At 47.8% G+C, this 23015-nt stretch overlaps 1 protein-coding gene across 8 annotated transcripts in view; it reads left to right on the forward strand.

The window, feature by feature from the left end:
• The window catches only part of LOC110490309 (signal peptide, CUB domain, EGF-like 1), a 118943-nt gene that overhangs the window by 57600 nt on the left and 38328 nt on the right, over positions 1-23015 (forward strand). For 3 of the 8 annotated variants that reach the window (XM_090200422.1, XM_036944608.2, XM_036944606.2), the window contains exons 5-8: positions 9171-9296; positions 14286-14402; positions 16770-16823; positions 21402-21491. In XM_090200422.1, the coding sequence (XP_090056548.1) occupies positions 9171-9296; positions 14286-14402; positions 16770-16823; positions 21402-21491 (387 nt within the window). The remainder of the gene's footprint in view (positions 1-9170; positions 9297-14285; positions 14403-16769; positions 16824-21401; positions 21492-23015) is intronic. The other 5 variants (XM_036944610.2, XM_090200425.1, XM_090200423.1 and 2 more) reach the window with 2 other exon arrangements.

Genomic DNA, 23015 nt, shown 5'->3' on the forward strand with positions numbered 1-23015 from the left:
TCCATCTCTCTCTCTCCCCCTGCATTCCCCTCTCCACTCTCTCAACATCTCTCTCTCCCCCTGCATTCCCCTCTCCACTCTCTCTCCACTGTCTCCCCCTTGCTGTTTGTCCAGGCTGTATTAACAGGGCTGTGATATGTTTGTACCTGGCGTTGGGCTCCTGAGAGCTCCAGAGAGAGGAGTGGAGGCTGGGGAGTTTGGGTCGGCTGGGGCTGGGAAGGGTTGGGTCAGCTGGAGGTTGGGGAGGGTTGGGTCGGCTGGAGGCTGGGGAGGTTTGGGTCGGCTGGGGCTGGGAAGGGTTGGGTCAGCTGGAGGCTGGGGAGGGTTGGGTCAGCTGGAGGCTGGAGAGGTTTGGGTCGGCTGGGGCTGGGTAGGGTAGGGTCAGCTGGAGGCTGGGGAGGGTTGGGTCAGCTGGAGACTGGAGAGGGTTGGGTCAGCTGGAGGCTGGGGAGGTTTGGGTGTGCTGTCTTATCTGGACCAACAGTACTGCTACCTCCTCTCCTACACTACAGTACCACTACCTCCTCTCCTCCACTACAGTACCACTACCTCCTCTCCTCCACTACAGTACCACTACCTCCTCTCCTCCACTACAGTACTACTACCTCCTCTCCTCCACTACAGTACTATTACCTCCTCTCCTCTCCTCCACTACAGTACTATTACCTCCTCTCCTCTCCTCCACTACAGTACTACTACCTCCTCTCCTATACTACAGTACTACTACCTCCTCTCCTCCACTACAGTACTACTATCTCCTCTCAACCACTACAGTACTACTACATCCTCTCCTCCACTACAGTACCACTACCTCCTTTCCTCCACTACAGTACTACTACCTCCTCTCCTCTCCTCCACTACAGTACTATGACCTCCTCTCCTCTCCTCCACTACAGTACCACTACCTCATCTCCTCCACTACAGTACTACTACCTCCTCTCCTCTCCTCCACTACAGTACTACTACCTCCTCTCCTCTCCTCCACTACAGTACTATTACCTCCTCTCCTCCACTACAGTACCACTACCTCCTCTCCTCCACTACAGTACTACTACCTCCTCTCCTCCACTACAGTACTACTACCTCCTCTCCTCCACTACAGTACTACTACCTACTCTCCTCTCCTCCACTACAGTACTACTACCTCCTCTCCTCCACTACAGTACTACTACCTCCTCTCCTCCACTACAGTACTACTACCTCCTCTCCTCTCCTCCACTACAGTACTATTACCTCCTCTCCTCTCCTCCACTACAGTACCACTACCTCCTCTCCTCCACTACAGTACTACTACCTCCTCTCCTCTCCTCCACTACAGTACTACTACCTCCTCTCCTCTCCTCCACTACAGTACCACTACCTCCTCTCCTCCACTACAGTACTACTACCTCCACTCCTCCACTACAGTACTAGTACCTCCTCTCCTCCACTACAGTACTACTACCTCCTCTCCTCCACTACAGTACTATTACCTCCTCTCCTCCACTACAGTACTATTACCTCTTCTCCTCCACTATAGTACTACTACATCCTCTCCTCTCCTCCACTACAGTACTATTACCTCCTCTCCTCTCCTCCACTACAGTACTACTACCTCCTCTCCTCCACTACAGTACTACTACCTCCTCTCCTCCACTACAGTACTATTACCTCTTCTCCTCCACTACAGTACTACACCTCCTCTCCTCCACTACAGTACTAATACCTCCTCTCCTTCACTACAGTACTACTACCTCCTCTCCTCCACTACAGTACTATTACCTCTTCTCCTCTCCTCCACTACAGTACTACTACCTCCTCTCCTCCACTACAGTACTACTACCTCCTCTCCTCCACTACAGTACTATTACCTCTTCTCCTCCACTACAGTACTACTACCTCCTCTCATTCACTACAGTACTACTACCTCCTCTCAACCACTACAGTACTACTACCTCCTCTCCTTCACTACATTACTACTACCTCCTCTCCTCCACTACAGTACTACTACCTCCTCTCCTCCACTACAGTACTATTACCTCTTCTCCTCTCCTCCACTACAGTACTATTACCTCCTCTCATCTACTACAGTACTATTACCTCCTCTCTTCTCCTCCACTACAGTACTACTACCTCCTCTCCTCTCCTCCACTACAGTACTACTACCTCCTCTCCTCTCCTCCACTACAGTACTACTATCTCCTCTCCTCCACTACAGTACTATTACATCCTCTCCTCCACGACAGTACTACTACCTCCTCTCCTCTCCTCCACTGCAGTACTATTACCTCTTCTCCTCTCCTCCACTACAGTACTACTACCTCCTCTCCTCCACTACAGTACTATTACCTCCTCTCCTCCACTACAGTACTATTACCTCCTCTCCTCCACTACAGTACTACTACCTCCTCTCCTCCACTACAGTACTACTACCTCCTCTCCTCCACTACAGTACTATTACCTATTCTCCTCTCCTCCACTACAGTACTACTACCTCCTCTCCTCTCCTCTACTACAGTACTATTACCTCCTCTCCTCCACTACAGTACTACTACCTCCTCTCCTCCACTACAGTACTATTACCTCATCTCCTCTCCTCCACTACAGTACTATTACCCTCCTCTCCTCCACTACAGTACTATTACCTCCTCTCCTCTCCTCTACTACAGTACCACTACCTCCTCTCCTCCACTACAGTACTACTACCTCCTCTCCTCTCCTCCACTACAGTACTATTACCTCCTCTCCTCCACTACAGTACTACTACCTCCTCTCCTCCACTACAGTACTACTACCTCCTCTCCTTCACTACAGTACTACTACCTCCTCTCCTCCACTACAGTACTACTACCTCCTCTCCTCCACTACAGTACTATTACCTCTTCTCCTCTCCTCCACTACAGTACTACTACCTCCTCTCCTCTCCTCTACTACAGTACTATTACCTCCTCTCCTCCACTACAGTACTACTACCTCCTCTCCTCTCCTCTACTACAGTACTATTACCTCCTCTCCTCCACTACAGTACTACTACCTCCTCTCCTCCACTACAGTACTATTACCTCATCTCCTCTCCTCCACTACAGTACTATTACCCTCCTCTCCTCCACTACAGTACTATTACCTCCTCTCCTCTCTACTACAGTACCACTACCTCCTCTCCTCCACTACAGTACTACTACCTCCTCTCCTCTCCTCCACTACAGTACTATTACCTCCTCTCCTCCACTACAGTACTACTACCTCCTCTCCTCCACTACAGTACTACTACCTCCTCTCCTTCACTACAGTACTACCACCTCCTCTCCTCCACTACAGTACTACTACCTCCTCTCCTCCACTACAGTACTATTACCTCTTCTCCTCTCCTCCACTACAGTACTACTACCTCCTCTCCTCTCCTCCACTACAGTACTACTACCTCCTCTCCTCTCCTCCACTACAGTACTACTACCTCCTCTCCTCCACTACAGTACTACTACCTCCTATCCTCCACTACAGTACTACTACCTCCTATCCTCCACTACAGTGCTATTACCCTCCTCTCCTCCACTACAGTACTACTACATCATCTCCTCTCCTCTACTACAGTACCACTACCTCCTCTCCTCCACTACAGTACTACTACCTCCTCTCCTCTCCTCCACTACAGTACTATTACCCTCCTCTCCTCCACTACAGTACTACTACATCCTCTCCTCTCCTCTACTACAGTACTATTACCTCCTCTCCTCTACTGCAGTACTCTTACCTCCTCTCCTCTCCTCCACTACAGTGCTATTACCCTCCTCTCCTCCACTACAGTACTCCTACATCATCTCCTCTCCTCTACTACAGTACCACTACCTCCTCTCCTCCACTACAGTACTACTACCTCCTCTCCTATACTACAGTACTACTACCTCCTCTCCTCCACTATAGTACTATTATCTCCTCTCAACCACTATAGTACTACTACCTCCTCTCCTCCACTACAGTACTATTACCTCCTCTCCTCCACTACAGTACTACTCCCTCCTCTCCTCCACTACAGTACTACTACCTCCTCTCCTCTCCTCCACTACAGTACTACTACCTCCTCTCCTCTCCTCCACTACAGTACTACTACCTCCTCTCCTCCACTACAGTACTACTACCTCCTCTCCTCCACTACAGCACTACTACCTCCTCTCTTCCACTACAGTACTACTACCTCCTCTCCTTCACTACAGTACTACTACCTCCTCTCCTCCACTACAGTACTACTACCTCCTCTCCTCCACTACAGTACTACTACCTCCTCTCCTCCACTACAGTACTACTACCTCCTCTCCTCCACTACAGTACTACTACCTCCTCTCCTCCACTACAGAACTACTACCTCCTCTCCTCCATTACAGTACTACTACCTCATCTCAACCACTACAGTACTGCTACCTCCTTTCCTCTCTTTCACTACAGAGTGATTCAGTAGCTCTGGACCCACTGACCTCCCCAGTCATAACAATGAGGACAGGGAGCTGTAATGGAACAGTCAGCACTGCTCTCAACTCAACCCTTACCGTTTCACTTCAAACTCTTTTCTCTTCCACACTCGCTGAGATGTGTCTCTCTCTCTGTCTGTCTCCGTCTGTTTTTCTCTGTCTCCGCTTGACCCTTTTTTCATCTCCTTTTCTCCCTCTCTATCTATCTCTATTTCTCCTTCCCTCCCTCCCACACACCCCCCTCTCTATCTGTCTCTCTTTCTCCTTCCCTTCCTCCCCCACACCCTCCTCTCTGTCTGTCTCTCTTTCTCCTTCCCTCCCTCCCCCACACCCTCCTCTCTATCTGTCTCTCTTTCTCCTTCCCTCCCTCCCCCACACCCTCCTCTATATCTGTCTCTCTTTCTCCTTCCCTCCCTCCCCCACACCCTCCTCTCTATCTGTCTCTCTTTCTCCTTCCCTCCCTCCCCCACACCCTCCTCTCTATCTGTCTCTCTTTCTCCTTCCCTCCCTCCCCCACACCCCCTCTCTGTCTGTCTCTCTTTCTCCTTCCCTCCCTTCCCCACACCCCCCTCTCTGTCTGTCTCTCTTTCTCCTTCCCTCCCTCCCCCACACCCCCCTCTCTATCTGTCTCTCTTTCTCCTTCCCTCCCTCCCCCACACCCCCCTCTCTATCTGTTTCTCTTTCTCCTTCCTTCCCTCCCTCCCCCACACCCCCCTCTCTGTCTGTCTCTCTTTCTCCTTCCCTCCCTCCCCCACAACCCCCTCTCTATCTGTCTCTCTTTCTCCTTCCCTCCCTCCCCCACACCCCCCTCTCTATCTGTCTCTCTTTCTCCTTCCCTCCCTCCCCCACACCCTCCTCTCTATCTGTCTCTCTTTCTCCTTCCCTCCCTCCCCCACACCCTCCTCTCTGTCTGTCTCTCTTTCTCCTTCCCTCCCTCCCCCACACCCCCCTCTCTATCTGTCTCTCTTTCTCCTTCCCTCCCTCCCCCACACCCCCCTCTCTATCTGTCTCTCTTTCTCCTTCCCTCCCTCCCCCACACCCCCCTCTCTATCTGTCTCTCTTTCTCCTTCCCTCCCTCCCCCACACCCTCCTCTCTATCTGTCTCTCTTTCTCCTTCCCTCCCTCCCCCACACCCCCCTGTCTATCTGTCTCTCTTTCTCCTTCCCTCCCTCCCCCACACCCTCCTCTCTGTCTGTCTCTCTCTTTCTCCTTCCCTCCCTCCCCCACACCCTCCTCTCTGTCTGTCTGTCTCTCTCTTTCTCCTTCCCTCCCTCCCCCACACCCTTCTCTCTGTCTGTCTGTCTCTCTCTTTCTCCTTCCCTCCCTCCCACACACCCCCTGTCTATCTGTCTCTCTTTCTCCTTCCCTCCCTCCCACACCCCCCCCCTCTCTATCTGTCTCTCTTTCTCCTTCCCTCCCTCCCCCACACCCCCCTCTCTGTCTGTCTCTCTTTCTCCTTCCCTCCCTCCCCCACACCCCCCTCTCTGTCTGTCTCTCTTTCTCCTTCCCTCCCTCCCACACACCCCCTGTCTATCTGTCTCTCTTTCTCCTTCCCTCCCTCCCACACACCCCCTGTCTATCTGTCTCTCTTTCTCCTTCCCTTCCTCCCCCACACCCCCCTGTCTATCTGTCTCTCTTTCTCCTTCCCTCCCTCCCACACACCCCCTGTCTATCTGTCTCTCTTTCTCCTTCCCTTCCTCCCCCACACCCCCCTGTCTATCTGTCTCTCTTTCTCCTTCCCTCCCTCCCACACACCCCCTGTCTATCTGTCTCTCTTTCTCCTTCCCTTCCTCCCCCACACCCCCCTGTCTATCTGTCTCTCTTTCTCCTTCCCTCCCTCCCACACACCCCCTGTCTATCTGTCTCTCTTTCTCCTTCCCTCCCTCCCCCACACCCCCCTCTCTGTCTGTCTCTCTTTCTCCTTCCCTCCCTCCCACACACCCCCTGTCTATCTGTCTCTCTTTCTCCTTCCCTCCCTCCCCCACACCCCCCTCTCTGTCTGTCTCTCTTTCTCCTTCCCTCCCTCCCCCACACCCCCCTCTCTATCTGTCTCTCTTTCTCCTTCCCTCCCTCCCCCACACCCCCCTCTCTATCTGTCTCTCTTTCTCCTTCCCTCCCTCCCCCACACCCCCCTCTCTATCTGTCTCTCTTTCTCCTTCCCTCCCTCCCCCACACCCCCCTCTCTGTCTGTCTCTCTTTCTCCTTCCCTCCCTCCCCCACACCCCCCTCTCTATCTGTCTCTCTTTCTCCTTCCCTCCCTCCCCCACACCCCCCTCTCTAGCTGTCTCTCTTTCTCCTTCCCTCCCTCCCCCACACCCCCCTGTCTATCTGTCTCTCTTTCTCCTTCCCTCCCTCCCCCACACCCCCCTCTCTGTCTGTCTCTCTTTCTCCTTCCCTCCCTCCCCCACACCCCCCTCTCTATCTGTCTCTCTTTCTCCTTCCCTCCCTCCCCCACACCCCCCTCTCTATCTGTCATTGACGTTTAGCACAAACGGAGTTTGTCAGAGCTCGACATGTGTTGTGGGTAGAACGTTTATCGGCCCGTCACGTTGGGACTTCAGGTTTGATAACTGAACATTTCAGTTGCCTCCCTCCCAGGCCTTCCTCCAGCCAGCCATCTCATCACATTGTGCGAGTCCAGGGGTCCCTCTCCACCTTCTCCCTTTCCCAGTTTTATTTGACTTCACCCAAGTTTAAATTGACTATAGATGAAGTTGTACACACTTCTTACTTCTGAATTTCGTTTTTTAAAACAGCTACAGCGTATATCTTGTCAACTGTTGTGTTGTGAGGGCTGTGGGTTGAGGTGGCCACCGATATTCCTTTTCCACACGGAAACGTTTCCTAACCTATCCGATGCGAGTTTATTTTCAGTGCGTTTAAAGAATAACTCAAATGGGAAATGTATGCACTTGCATAAACCAAAATACATTGATTGTACAGGAACAAGTGTAACTTTGCATTTCACTCCACATATATGAAAATGTAGCATTTATTCGTTCAATTTTTCCACCGTGTCGCCTGAACACCTTGGATGAGTTGGGAATCTTTCAGATGGAGTCTTTAGAAAGGAGATGCTTTAGGATGGTAGTGGTAGACTTGTCTGTGAAGGGGACTCCTAGCACCCCTATCCAAGGAGATACTTTGGGCCCCTAATGAGGCACATGAAGGGCCCCCAGGGACTGTTACTCTCACCACACCACAAAGAGAAATCCAGAAAGGGCTGCCCAGTGCTCTTTGAGGGTTTTGGAGAGGACCAGGATGTAGTGGAGGGGGTGTCTGGGGGGGGGACGGTGGTTTTGTCTTGGTAAACGTCCCTTGTGAGAGAATGCATTCCGTGGGTGTTGAAGTCCCAGGGATGTTTTCTTTAGAGGAGGACCCACTCCCCCTCTCTCTTCATCTTCTTAGTGCCCTCCCTCTCTCTCCATCCTCTTAGTGCCCTCCCTCTCTCTCCATCCATCTCTCTTTTCTTCTGCCCGACATGTCACCTTAGACATGTCACCTTAATGATCATTTGGGATTTTATTTTGATGAAAAATATAGTTTCTTGTAAGAACATCTAGGTGTCTAAGTAACTTTGACGTGCTCGCCCACACTCATACTTACACTCATCACTCAACACACACTCACACACACGTAAGACATTCATCATCTGATCCCTGCTCCCGACGAGGAGAAATTCCAAAATATTCTCAAACGTTCTGTGTAAATTTTCCAGGCCCTTCCCGGACCCTAATGATATCTTTGGCTGCGTTTTCCTGCTCCACTCCTCTCTGGAGAGTCCGGGCCCCCAAAGTCTCTTCTGTTCTCTTCTGTTCTCTTCTGTAAATACAGGGCCATTTAAGTTATTAGCGCGCCTTGCTGCTGTGTGAATCAATGGGCTGGGGCTGAAGTCAAACGGGTGGAAGATAGAAGGGGGTGGGATGTACAGCCACTAGGACTGACAGGAAAGAACCTCAGATCACCACTGAACTGTGGAGGGAGGAGAGGAGAGGAGGACTGGGGGGGAGGAGGGAGTTGAACTGTGTCGAACCACTAAGAGGCTTAATTGATCTTGGTGTATGCTCTCTGACTGGGACTTGACTGTGTGTGTGTGTGCGTGTGTGTGTGCGTGCGTGCGTGTGCGTGTTTGAGTGTGTGCGTTTTGAATATGTGTCTGGGAGCAGCTCTTTAATTAAGGTGTTATCCTTAATGTTCCCCTGACCCTCAGTGCACTCAGCCAGGAAGTCAGAGAGCATGAAACCGGCTTTGTGCAATTAGGGAAGGAAAACATTGGGGTCCAAGGCCTCCGTTTGATAAGCCCCCGTCCCTCTCTCCCCCTCACGCCTGTCTCTTGTCCCACACACACACACACACACACACACACACACACACACACACACACACAGACAGACAGACAGACAGACAGACAGACAGACAGACAGACAGACAGACAGACAGACAGACAGACAGACAGACAGACAGACAGACAGACAGACAGACAGACAGACAGACAGACAGACAGACAGACAGACAGACAGACAGACAGACAGACAGACTGTCAGACAGACAGATTGTAGAGCAGGGCTCCTACAAAGACCTTTGGTCCTCAACTACAGGTCTACAGACCCATCTACCACTAATATGATTTGTCTTTCACTCTCTCTCTCTCTCTCTCTCTTTCTCTCTCTCCCTCTCTCCCTCTCTGTCTCTCTCCCTCCATCTCCCTCCGTCTCTCTCCCTCCACAGATGGAATGAACTGCATGAACAAGGACCACGGCTGCGCCCACATCTGCAGGGAGACCCCCAAGGGGGGCGTGGCTTGCGAGTGCCGGCCCGGGTTCGAGCTGGCAAAAAACCAGAGAGACTGTACATGTACGTACCCTCCACGGGCTATCACTCCACCCTAGGGGCCCTAAACAGCCCTGTGGTGAATTATATATGAGAGCTTTGGACAGTGGTTCCGGTTGGAGTCACCCACTCCAGAGCCAAGGTCAAAGCCATAAATTGTAGTTCTGTGTTCCAACCGTGTTGTTGTGTTATTCTCTCTGTCTCTCTCTCTCTCTCCCTCTCTTTTTCTCTCGCTCTCTATATACACTGCTCAAAAAAATATAGGGAACACTTAAACAACACAATATAACTCCAAGTCAATGACACTTCTGTGAAATCAAACTGCCCACTTAGGAAGCAACACTGATTGACAATACATTTCACATGCTGTTGTGCAAATGGAATAGACAACAGGTGGAAATTATAGGCAATTAGCAAGACAGATTCTGCAGGTGGTGACCACAGACCACTTCTCAGTTCCTATGCTTCCTGGCTGATGTTTTGGTCACTTTTGAATGCTGGTGGTGCTTTCACTCTAGTGGTAGCATGAGACGGAGTCTACAACCCACACAAGTGGCTCAGGTAGTGCAGCGCATCCAGGATGGCACATCAATGCGAGCTGTGGCAAGAAGGTTTGCTGTGTCTGTCAGCGTAGTGTCCAGAGCATGGAGGCGCTACCAGGAGACAGGCCAGTACATCAGGAGACGTGGAGGAGGCCGTAGGAGGGCAACAACCCAGCAGCAGGACCACTACCTCTGCCTTTGTGCAAGGAGGAGCAGGAGGAGCACTGCCAGAGCCCTGCAAAATGACCTCCAGCAGGAGGTGTCTGCTCAAACGGTCAGAAACAGACTCCATGAGGGTGGTATGAGGGCCAGACGTCCACAGGTGGGCAACACCGTGCAGGACGTTTGGCATTTGCCAGAGAACACCAAGATTGGCAAATTCGCCATTGGCGCCCTGTGCTCTTCACAGATGAAAGCAGGTTCACACTGAGCACATGTGACAGACGTGACAGAGTCTGGAGACGCCGTGGAGAACGTTCTGCTGCCTGCAACATCCTCCAGCATGACCGGTTTGGCGGTGGGTCAGTCATGGTGTGGGGTGGCATTTCTTTGGGGGGCCGCACAGCTCTCCATGTACTCGCCAGAGGTAGCCTGACTGCCATTAGGTACCGAGATGAGATCCTCAGACCCCTTGTGAGACCATATGCTGGTGCGGTTGGCCCTGGGTTCCTCCTAATGCAAGACAATGCTAGACCCCATGTGGCTGGAGTGTGTCAGCAGTTCCTGCAAGAGGAAGGCATTGATGCTATGGACTGGCCTGCCCGTTCCCCAGACCTGAATCCAATTGAGCACATCTGGGACATCATGTCTCGCTCCATCCACCAACACCACGTTGCACCACAGACTTTCCAGGAGTTGGCGGATGCTTTAGTCCAGGTCTGGGAGGAGATCCCTCAGGAGACCATCCGCCATCTCATTAGGAGCATGCCCAGGCATTGTAGGGAGGTCATACAGGCACGTGGAGGCCACACACACTACTGAGCCTCATTTGGACTTGTTTTAAGGACATTACATCAAAGTTGGATCAGCCTGTAGTGTGGTTTTCCACTTTAATTTTGAGTGTGACTCCAAATCCAGACCTCCATGGGTTGATAAATTTGATTTCCATTGATAATGTATATGGGATTTTGTTGTCAGCACATTCAACTATGTAAAGAAAAAAGTATTTAATAAGAATATTTCATTCATTCAGATCTAGGATGTGTTATTTTAGTGTTCCCTTAATTTTTTTGAGCAGTGTATATACATTTGAAGTCGGAAGTTTACATGCACTTCGGTGGAGTCATTAAAACCCTCCACAAATGTGTTGTTAACAAACTATAGTTTTGGCAAGTCGGTTAGGAAATCTACTTTGTGCATGACACAAGTAATGTTTCCAACAATTGTTTACAGACAGATTATTTCACTTGTAACTCACTGTATCACAATTCCAGTGGGTCAGAAGGACACCATCCCATCCGTGAAGCACGGGGGTGGCAGCGTCATATTGTGAGGGTGCTTTGCTGCAGGAGGGACTGGTGCACTTCACAAAATAGATGGCATCATGAGAAGGAAAATGATGTGGATATATTGAAGCAAAATCTCAAGACATCAGTCAGGAAGTAAAAGCTTGGTCGCAAATGGGTCTTCCAAATGGACAATAAAGTCAAGGTATTGGAATGGCCATCACAAAGCCCTGACCTCAATCCTATAGAACATTTGTGAGCAGAACTGAAAAAGCGTGTGCAAGCAAGGAGGCTTACAAACCTGACTTCAATAAATCCACATCATTTTCCTTCTCATGAAGCCATCTATTTCGTGAAGTGCACCAGACCCTCCTGCAGCAAAGCACCCCCACAACATGATGCTGCCACCCCCGCGCTTTACGGTTCGGATGGTGTTCTTCGGCTTGCAAGCCTCCACCTTTTTCCTCCATCATAACGATGATCATTATGGCCAAACAGTTCTATTTTTGTTTCATCAGACCAGAGGACATTTCTCCAAAAAGTATGATCTTTGTCCCCATGTGCAGTTGCAAACTGTAGTCTGGCTTTTTTATGGCGGTTTTGGAGCAGTGGCTTCTTTCTTGCTGAGCGGCCTTTCAGGTTATGTTGATATAGAATTTGTTTTACTGTGGATATAGATACTTTTGTACCTGTTTCCTCCAGCATCTTCAAAAGGTCCTTTGCTGTTGTTCTGGGATTGATTTGCACTATTCGGCCCCAAAGTACGTTCATCTCTAGGAGACAGAATGCATCTCCTTCCTGAGCGGTATGACGGCTGCGTGGTCCCATGGTGTTTATACTTGCGTATTATTGTTTGTACAGTGGTACCTTCAGGTGTTTGGAAATTGCTCCTAAGGATGAACCAGACTTGTGGAGGTCTACAATTGCTTTTCTGAGGTCTTGGCTGATTTCTTTTGATTTTCCCATGATGTCAAGCAAAGAGGCACTGAGTTTGAAGGTAGACCTTGAAATACATCCACAGGTACACCTCCAATTGACTCAAATGATGTCAGTTAGCCTATCAGAAGCTTTTAAAGCCATGACGTCATTTTCTGGAATTTTCCAAGCTGTTTAAAGGCACAGTCAACTTAGTGTATGTAAACATCTGATCCATTGGAATTGTGATACAGTGTAAGGGAAATAATCTGTCTGTAAACAATTGTTGGAAAAATGACTTGTGTCATGCACAAAGTAGATGTCCTAATCGACTTGCCAAAACTATAGTTTGTTAACCATACATCTGTGGAGTGGTTGAAAAACGGGTTTTAATGACTCCACCTAAGTGTATGTAAACTTCCGACTTGAACTGTGTGTATATATATATATATCTCTTTCTCTCTCTCTCTCTCTCTATAATATATGTATATATATGTTTCTCTCTCTCTCTCTCAGGGAGTGTGCTCTGCCACACCAGTATCTCATAGAACACATCATCCCAAATTGCTTAGATAGCAGCACCACGCTGCGAGAGGCAGGCTGCACTAGCTAACAACTGCAGTGGGTTTTCAGAATTGATTTATACTCCAGTGCTAGCTATCACTGAGGCCAGAAAATGATACATTCGGTAGCCAGATGTAATACAATCTGAACCTTCATGAAAGCATATTAAGGATGTTTAAAAAAAAACGTCCCATCATATTATTTTCATCCTGTGCCCTAAGCAACCTGAGCCATGGAATTTAAATTCCACTCACAGTAACCATTCAGGAGGGGAAAATAAGCTTTTTATTAGTTACATTTTATTTGGTAACACATTTTGTTCTGCTTAAAAACGGCACCCTTTAAAACGTGTCCCACCGACCGAAGAGGAAGAGGGTTTGTTATGAGTCGGAACGTTAGTATTTCATTTGCGGTGTGAAGAGGAATGCTCGACAGCGGAGTGTCGGCTGTAGCGGAGCTGTAGCACACACACTGACACACACACACACACACACACACACATTACAAATTATTTGTAATTATGTTCCGGCATCACGAACATCCACTCAAGAAAAAAATTGGCTGCGGCAGAATATAGTTGATGATCCCTGCAATGCCTGTTCTAACTGGAATTAAAACACACACACACACATACACAGACACACACACACACACACACACACACACACACTAACTCACACACACACTAACTCACACACACGCAAACACACACTGACTCACACACGCACTCTACTCTCAGCAGTGCTGTAGTAAACTTGTGATAAAAGCTCTGGGTTGGGCTGGAGATGCGGATCAATGACTGACTGGGGGACTTGATGAGCTTTAGCTCCTCTCTTCGGTTGTCTCTGTCTCTCTCTCTCTCTCTCTCTCTCTCTCTCTCTCTCTCTCTCTCTCTCTCTCTCTCTCTTGTTCTCTCTTCTCCTCTCCAACCCACCCCCCCTTCTCCCCCTCTCTTCTTCCAGGACAAGCTTGTTAACATCAGAGCAGGGGACATTAACAGGTCTCAATACGTATGATTATACTCCCATAAAAATACTTCCTTGTTTTTATTCTGCCTATAACTCTCTCTCTCTCTCAATGTTATTATTTCATTCTCTCTCTCTCTCGCTCCCTCTTCTCTCTCTCTCTCTCTCTCTCTCTCTCTCTCTCTCTCTCTCTCTCCATCTCTCTCACTTGCTCTCTCTCTCTGTGTCCTGGTCCAACCCAGTGTCTGGTGAACCCATGTCACCTGTCATGAAGAGAGCAGAGAGTATAGGGAACAGAGGGAGGCCGGCTCCGGTCACGGCTCACATTCTGCTACTTTATTACCCTACATTAGGAATGTACTCTGGGGCCTTCTCACTGTTATTGTTGGGGGACTGTGTCTGAAGATCATAAGAAGCAGCACACAGTGAATTAATGTCTGTCCAAGCACTTAAAAACAGATTTCTCTTTTTGGTGTAAGGTATTTGAGTATATAGTCAGGGTGTGTGTATGTATGTTTGTGTGTGTGTGTGTGTGGGGGTGTAGGCCTATACCGCTCCCTTACAATCCTTGTATGTTGCCAGTGACGTGTAACTATGGGAACGGAGGCTGCCAGCACATGTGTGACGATACGGATGTGGGGCCGGTTTGTGGCTGTCACCAGAAGTACGCCCTGCACTCAGACAGCAAGACCTGCATCGGTGAGTGACAACAGACTGTACATCATCTCTTTGAGTAGTTTCTGCCACAAACACACACACACACACAAACATACAGGCACACAAACTCACTTATGTAGCACACACGCACACACACACACACACACACACACACACACACACACACACACATACACACACACACACACACACACAGAGAGAGAGAGAGAGGCACACACATTCTCCTCAATTTCTATACATAACAGTGTAGACTCTAAATTGACACACACATTATACACTTTTGTTCAAGAAATCATCTTCCTCAATACTCTCAAATCATATACAGTACCAGTCAAAGGTTTGGACACACCTACTCATTCCAGGGTTTTTCTTTATTTGTTACTATTTTCTACATTGTATAATAATAGTGAAGACATCAGAACTATGAAATAACACATATGGAGTCATGTAGTAACCAATATTTTATATTTGAGATTCTTCAAATTAGCCACCCTTTACCTTGATGACAGCTTTGCACACGCTTGGCATTCTCTCAACCAGCTTCATGAGGTAGTCACCTGGAATGCATTTCAATTAACAGGTGTGCCTTGTTAAAAGTTCATTTGTGGAATTTCTTTGCTTCTTAATGCGTTTAAGCCAATCAGTTGTGTCGTGACAAGGTAGGGGGGTATACAGAAGAGAGCCCTATTTGGTAAAAGACCAAGTCCATATTATGGCAAGAACAGCTCAAATAAGCAAAGAGAAACGACAGTCCATCATTACTTTAAGACCTGCATGTCAGTCAATCCAGAAAATTTCAAGAACTTTGAATGTTTCTTCAAGTGCAGTCGCAAAAACCATCAAGCGCTATGATGAAACTGGCTCTCATGAGGATCTCCACAGGAAAGGAAGTCCCAGAGTTAACTCTGCTGCAGAGAATAAGTTCATTAGAGTTAACTGCACCTCAGATTGCAGCCCAAATAAATGCTTCACTGAGTTTAAGTAACGGACACATCTCAACATCAATTGTTCAAAGGAATCAGGCCTTCATGTTCAAATTGCTGCATTGAAACCACTACTAAAGGACACCAATAATAAGAATAGACTTTCTGTGGCCAAGAAACACAACCAATGGACATTGGACCGGTGGAAATCTGTCCTTTGGTCTGATGAGTCCAAATGTGGAGATGTTTGGTTCCAACTGACTTGTCTTTGTGAGACACAGAGTAGGTGAACTGATGACCTCTGCATGTGTGGTTCCCACCGTGAAGCATGGAGGAGGAGGTCTTATGGTGTGGGGGTGCTTTGCTTGTGACACTGTCTGTGACTTATTTAGAATTCAAGGCACACTTAACCAGCATGGCTACCACAACATTCTGCAGCAATACGCCATCCCATCTAGTTTGTGCTTAGTGGGACTGTCACTTTTTAAGGGCTATTTGACCAAGAAGGAGAGTGATGGAGTGCTGCATCAGATGACCTGGCCTCCGCAATCCCCCGACCTCAACCAAATTGAGATGGTTTGGGAGGAGTTGGACTGCAGAGTGAAGGAAAAGCAGCCACAAAGTGCTCAGCATATGTGGGAACTCCTTCAAGACTGTTGGAAAAGCATTCCTCATGAAGCTGGTTGAGAGAATGCTTAGAGTGTGCAAAGCTGTCATCAAGGCAAAGGGTGGCTCCTTTGAAGAATCTCAAATATATTTTGATATGTTTGACACTTATTTGGCTACTACATGATTCCATATGTGTTATTTAATCGTTTTGATGTCTTCACTATTATTCTACAAATGAAAAACCCTTGAATGAGTATGTGTCCAAACTTTTGACTGGTACTGACACTCAGCGCACATTAGAGAACATATTAATCTTAAAGCTGTTATTTCTCATCTGTTTTGCAGTAGATGTTATAAATGTGTGAGAGAAACTGGTGAGAAGGGCTTTGGGATGAGTTAACTTCACCCCTGAGCCCTCTCTCCCTACCCCGGCCTCATCTTATTTATACACTCACAACAAAAGACAGAGGGGGAGAGATTGAGCCACTGATACATTCAGAGAGAGAGAGAGCGCGAGAGACAGAGAGAGAGAGAGAGAGATGGACAGGAAAAGTGAGAGAGCGTTAGAGAGAGCGCAGTAACACATTTACATTTTCTAGATAATCAACCAGCCTTAAAGTGCATTCAAATGTTTCTTTTTTTTCTTGCAAATATATGTCATGTGAGTAACTTGAAACTGTGAGTAATTGAATAGAGATGGAGGGCGACATTTTCGCCGTGCAAAAGAGCACAAATCTGTGTGAAAATACCGTAAACCTTATTATAATCTGGCAGTGTGATTCAATTATACATTTTTCTTCAACGATCTGTAATCCAGCTGCCAGATTATAATGAGTTTTACAGTATTTTTGCACAGATCTGTGCTCTGTTGCACCCCGAAAATGTCGCCCGGAGTTTCACGATGACGATGGTGATTATTTCCTGTCTGGGGCCTGAAGACTGCTCACCCTGTTTTTGGAGATCGTGGCATGGGGAGAAGAGGGAGTAAAGAATTCTCCCCATCTAAATGTGTACTAATAAAACAGCTTCCGGTGCATGTTGAAAATAGCTGATTTGCCATGTGACAGAGGAGAGTTGTATGATCAGTGTCTCATTCCTTTATGTGTTGTTCTCTCTGGTTGTCTGTTTCTCTCTCTCTCTCTCTCTCTCTCTCTCTCTCTCTCTCTCTTTATCTCTGTCTCTCTCTGTCTCTCTCTCTGTCTCTCTCTCTCTCTCTGTCTCTGTCTTTCTCTTTCAATCACACAATTACACCTGTACCTGTATGCACACTCCCAGACAAACACGCACTTTGACTGCCGACAGAGTAGTCAGTGTAGTAGTAGTGTGTTAACTTGTCAGGGAGTGAAAGGAGGAATAGAGGGGGTTTGGGGGTTTGATCCCTAGGTAGGGCTGTGGTGGAAACTGGAAAATGAATAGTTGAGAAGTCTCAGAAGTTGAAAAACACATTCATCATCTTCATTACCCTGGAAAACTAGCCAAGTCAGTGTAACTCATGCCCATCGCTAGGCCTGAAAGACGCCAGGCCTGCATGCCACTGTTTGCCAAATGGCTAACTTTTACGCCCGGCTGTCAATGTGGCCGTATCCCGTGGCTATGGTGGCTCTGAAGCCGAACAGAGAGGAAATGTTCATGATTTTTTTTCTGGGGGAATTTGCCTGAGATAAATGAGAGGTTCCAGGTAAGTAAAATAGTTTTTCATAATTTTTTTCTTTGCCTTCCTTCCAACGGACTCCAGTCCCACATTTGGCTCGGAAGTTTGGAAGCTTGGGCGTACCAAATCTGATTTTTTCTGCCTTTGAAAAAAATGCTCCAGTGTTTTTTGGGTGCACAGAGACGTTCCTGAACGTTCCCGGAGTGTTCCGAAGGGAGCCTGGCTGTGTCTGTCTGTCCGTAACGAGACAGTGATTTACAGACTCCCTTGTTTCTCCATAGCTCCTAAACAAGGTTTATCCCACCGAGTTGCAAAATCCGTGGCAAGCTAAAGCAGATTGGCAGATACACAAACTCTTTTTTCTTGTGTTACATTATGCCAGTTAGTCAAAGTCTGTACAGATGCCCCCAGAAGGAGTTAACCCATTTCTGGAGTTGACTAAGATCAGATGCATCTGAACACAATACCTCAGGTTTCCCCAATTGGAGGCCCGCATGCCAAATTTGTCCCACTGGTGGTTTTATTTGGCCCTAAAAGTTTTCAGAGCAAATTAAAAAATATATTATTATTATTATTTAATTTTTTTCATTGTTGGACATAATACTGTAACATTTAAATTTAGCAAATCTGTTCCCAAGTATTAAGCAATGTTTGAAATGATTGTTTTAGGCAAATATTATATCTGTTTGGGCTTCTTGCGGTCATTTTGCGGTCTACAAATTATTTGTAATTATGTTCCGGCATCACGAACATCCATTCAAGAAAAAAATGGGCTGCGGCAGAATTTAGTTGATGATCCCTGCAATGCCTGTTCTAACTGGAATTAAAACACACACACACACACACACACACACACACACATACACACAGGTCTTCTGTCATGTCACAAATAAACCCCTTCTTCTGTGTGTTGTCATTCCTGCTGTACTAGAACACTGGAGAAGCCCTCTCTCTCTCCCCACAAACAGATCTCTACTATACAGTATCATCAGTGCTGTGTTCTCACAGAACTGCCTTCATTTTGTGCCCATAACCTTTTCCTTTCCAGCCATGCGAGGAACAACGAAATCCACGAAAGAAGAGGAAGACCTCTGAAAGAATGAAAAACTCTGTTCTCCTTCTCCCTCTGTCCCGTGTCTTTTTCTCTCTGGCGAGAGGAAAGGCTCCTGGTCTGAGTGTCCCAACTGCTCTGTCACTGGGCCCACCTTTGACCCACCTTTGTGTAGTGCTGTCTCTGGTGATCCTCCTCTTCCTCCTCCTCCTCTTCCTCCCTACCTACCTCCTCCTGCTTTCTGGTGATAGTTACTGATTGCCTGTCTTGTCTGAGCATCCATGTTCAAATTCAATTCAAAAAGGATTAAATCCTTACCTTAAAGGAATTAAGATTATTAAAGGGAATTGAATTAAAGACTGGGGGGAACTAATAAAACAATGATACAGGATTAGAGTGAACATCTCAGTTGCAGCCTGATCTAACGTTACATAGAGCTACCCACCCAAAACAAAAACAAACATCACTCCAAACAACCCCCCCTCCTCCAACCTGAAATATGCCCCCCTCCCTCTAACAGTACAACGGCCTCAACCAGCAAACAAAATCCTGTTACTGTGGCAACCCCCAAAACCCACGTCACCCCCCACCCATCAGCACCTCCTCCCTCATCCACCTGTAGAGACGTAACCCTGCCTGTTTCTCAATAACACCTCCGTCATGCCGTCATCCCAGCCAGCCGCATGCATTCTCAATCTGACACGCTCTCCGTGTCTGTCAGGCCGTCCGTCTGTGCGTCCGTCTGTCCTCACCATACCTCTGTCACTAATCTATGCAACCCTTCTGCCTGTCTGTGTTTCTGTCTGTCCGGCTGCATGGGAGATCCTACTGTTCTGCATTTTCCCTTTGATTTCCGTTTTGTTTTTATTCAGATTTGTATTTTTCTTTCATTTTTCCCTCCTCCTTGAATTGCGGTAACATTAATAGCAACCAACACTTGTCCCCCTGTTTTCTTACAGTGCATCGTTACTGGTTACCGTTACTGTTCCCCTCTTAGCTGTAGTGTACTGCTGTGGATTCATTCCTCCCTCTCTTCAGTGATTATTTCCTGTGTAAGTTCTGCTCTCTCTCTAAACATCCCCCCTCAGAAGGCCTCCTCTAAATGGACCTTATAACTGCGGATTCCTTAGCCCCTTAGGAGAGTCTTGGAGTCCTCTCTTCTCCTCCTCCTCACCCTTTCTTACACAACCACCCACCCACTCACACACACACACACACACACACACACTTTCACACGCTCATACACACGTGCACGCACCCTCACACTCAAGCATGCACACACTCACAAGCACTCACACCCATACAACAGCACATAATTGCCCAGTCGCCCATATACACACACACACACACAGGCATAAACACACACGCACATACATGCACACATTCATATACACACACATGCACACACACACACCTAACCGTTAGTTGAGAGTCAGAAAGCCTCCATTCATTTGTGAACACTGCTTCAGAGAGTCCTTCACTTTGTCCACCAATCCTTCCCAAACTAACCGCCTGAGAAAGACCAGTAACGGGCCAAGCCAGGGGTGACCAGGGGGGGCTTTAGTTACCCCTTCCTCCCCCCTCACTCAAAATCCCCCTCCGTAGGACTTTGTACATCAAAGACAGTCCTAGTTCTATTGTACTGAGTGGCAGTGACCTGCCCCCCCCCCCCCAATTCAGTGCTTCAGAGAGAGATGCTCTCATTCAGAGCCTAATGACTCTGACATCCCAGTGAAAGACTCCCTCTCTTCCCAAGGCCCAGTAGCGCTCATCACCACAGCCCATCCATTCTAACACAGTGGCTGCTAATGCATATCTGTGTTTTCTCAGCTGCATATCTGCAACACAGCGTTTTCTCAGCTGCATATCTGCATGTTCATCTTAACCGTAACACCCGGGCTTTCCCCTCTCCCTTCTTACCCCTCCCTCCACCCCCCAGCTTGGGAACATGGTTTCCAGTGTTGACTGTTAAAGCCAGTTGTGATGTGTTCCATAGACAAACAGGCAACCAGCGCTGCCCCCAGACGACCTCCTTCTCCTCTGTGCATGCCCTCTCCATCGCTCCCCCTTCCACTAGTCCCCAACCCCATTTATTTATGAGTGTTCCTCCTCCCGTTTACTTCTCCCATTGTGGACCACGATGGGACGGGATTTCCTCTCTCTTCTTCTTCCCTTTTTCTCTCTCTCATCCCTTTCTTTCTTTCATTTTGTCATTCTGAAGTCCTTGTAGTTGCTCCCTCCCTCTGTAGTGTCTGTCTGATCTGGTGCCTAGCATAGCCTCCTACCCGTTCTGTTGTCATCCTCACCCCCCTGCTTCTTACCCAACACTCATGCAGCTTGTCTTGGACATGTTTGCTCATCCTTCCCTCTACTGCTCCTTCCTTTCCTCCTCCCCCTCTTCCTCCTTTTCGGATGGGAGGGAACCATTGCTGAGTGTGTGTGGCCGTTTGATATGGAAGACAGAAACAGCAACGGCTACAACAACCAACTCCCCCACCCCCCTAAATTATATTTTTATTTGAACTGCTATTTTTGTCCCCTACCCCCACCCTTACCCTCATTTCAACTTATTTTGTTTGTTTTTTTGCTATCTGAGACTTTTGGATTTGTTTTTGGGATTAACACTCTAACAGGGATTTTGGCGCCTTTTCATGGCTTCTTGCTTCTTGGCTTTGGTTTTGCTCAAACGCCAAGAGGGGCTGACTTGACGTCTCGGGCGGCAGCGGGCGGTGGACATTGGGCTTTTCATTAACCTTACTGCTCATTGTTTGTCACTTGTGTTTTAGAGAGAGATGAGGCTGCAATTGAGAGCTCTGAGTTCAATGCCACGTCAATAGCTGATGTGGACAAGCGGGTGAAACGGCGGCTTCTTATGGGTAACTCTTTTCTTCCTCTTTCTATGTGTTGCCATGGCGCTTGTGCTTGTATCCTCCCCTTTCCTCTCTCTCTCTCTCTCACTCTCTCTCTATCTCTCTCTCTCTCTCTCTCTCTCTCTTAAATACATTTTTATTTTTATGAGTCCCTGGTACCCTCTATGTCCACCCTCAAGGTGTTGGTAAACTTCTCCAACCCTGCTCCCACCTCTCCCCATCGCCCGTCTCGGCAGACGATACATGTTCTCTAGATTTCCCACAGTAACTGACAGTTACCCCTATAGGCAGCTACACATCCCTCCAAAGATTAGACTGGTGGTCAGGCACCCCTCCTCAGGTACTGCAGAGTCTTTACACATAACGGAAAGTTAATGGTCAACGAATAAGGTCTTGAAGAACACTGGACCATTTTGGTTTCATGTTTACTAATTTAGGCGAAAATCTTCCTGTAATACCTGAAACACCCTCAGTCCTTCCTTCCCCCTCCCCATGATGATACTCATGGCTTGGAGGGAACAGTACACGAGGAGCCGTTCCATCCCATTATATCTTTGGCGTTGCCGTGGAGAACATGAGAGCTAGTATATTTGAAGGGTCTCTATCAGCAGAGTCTCTTTGGATGACATAGTGCTTCATTCAATCAAATCCACCGTCTGGAAGTCTCCGGGTGAAGACAAATCATCGATCTTATGTTGTGAGAATTATACATTTGGATTCATTTACTCAACAAACTCTACTGCAGTGCTTGCCTTGCCTTCTTCCAGATAACGGTTTTGATTGAATAGACACATACGTCTTTAATATTGGTGACCTTTAACTTCCCATCCATCCTATAGCATCATTTCCATCTCAGCCAGTTACGTGTCCTAGCCTGACCCTTGCAGTACCATCATATCTGAAGCCCTACTCCCCAGGGGATGTCTTTCAGAGGGCCCTTCACAGTTCATTATCACCATATGCCCCTCGCCATCTTCCCGTTTCAGACTGCCACCCTACTCCTCAAGTATGCACTCATTTGGCCTACAGTACTTGCATTCCAAGTGAGCATTATCACTCAAACAGCCACATCGTGGCATAAAGAGGTGTCATACAAACCCTGGACACCGTCGATGAGAGACAGGCTCCAGATACTGTATCTACACTGTAGGTTCATCAACGGATGACTCAGTCAATTAGTATAAAACAAATTAAATGAATGCACAAATGAATAAAAGCGTGAATAGTCAACCCTTTCCTGACTCAGTGGAGGAAGATGCATCCCTTCAACAGTCGTGACTGACTGTTGAAGGAAAATCACTCCACAGGGTTGGTGAGAAGTGACAAACGACATGGTTCTCAGACAACGTATGCCAATCAACTCCTAGATAACACCATTCTGTACATAGTCTGTCCCTGTGACCTTTTCTTTTCCCTCTTTCAGAGCTCCAACCCCCTGTGAACTTCCACCTGACTGTTAAAGTGTGGTTTCAATATTTCTCCCTTTAATGGAAATATCTCAACTAATCTGGACTAACCACTAAACCAGAC

Source organism: Oncorhynchus mykiss, chromosome 15 (assembly GCF_057628025.1).
Source record: "Oncorhynchus mykiss isolate SJ-2025 chromosome 15, ASM5762802v1, whole genome shotgun sequence".
Lineage (NCBI taxonomy): Eukaryota > Metazoa > Chordata > Actinopteri > Salmoniformes > Salmonidae > Oncorhynchus > Oncorhynchus mykiss.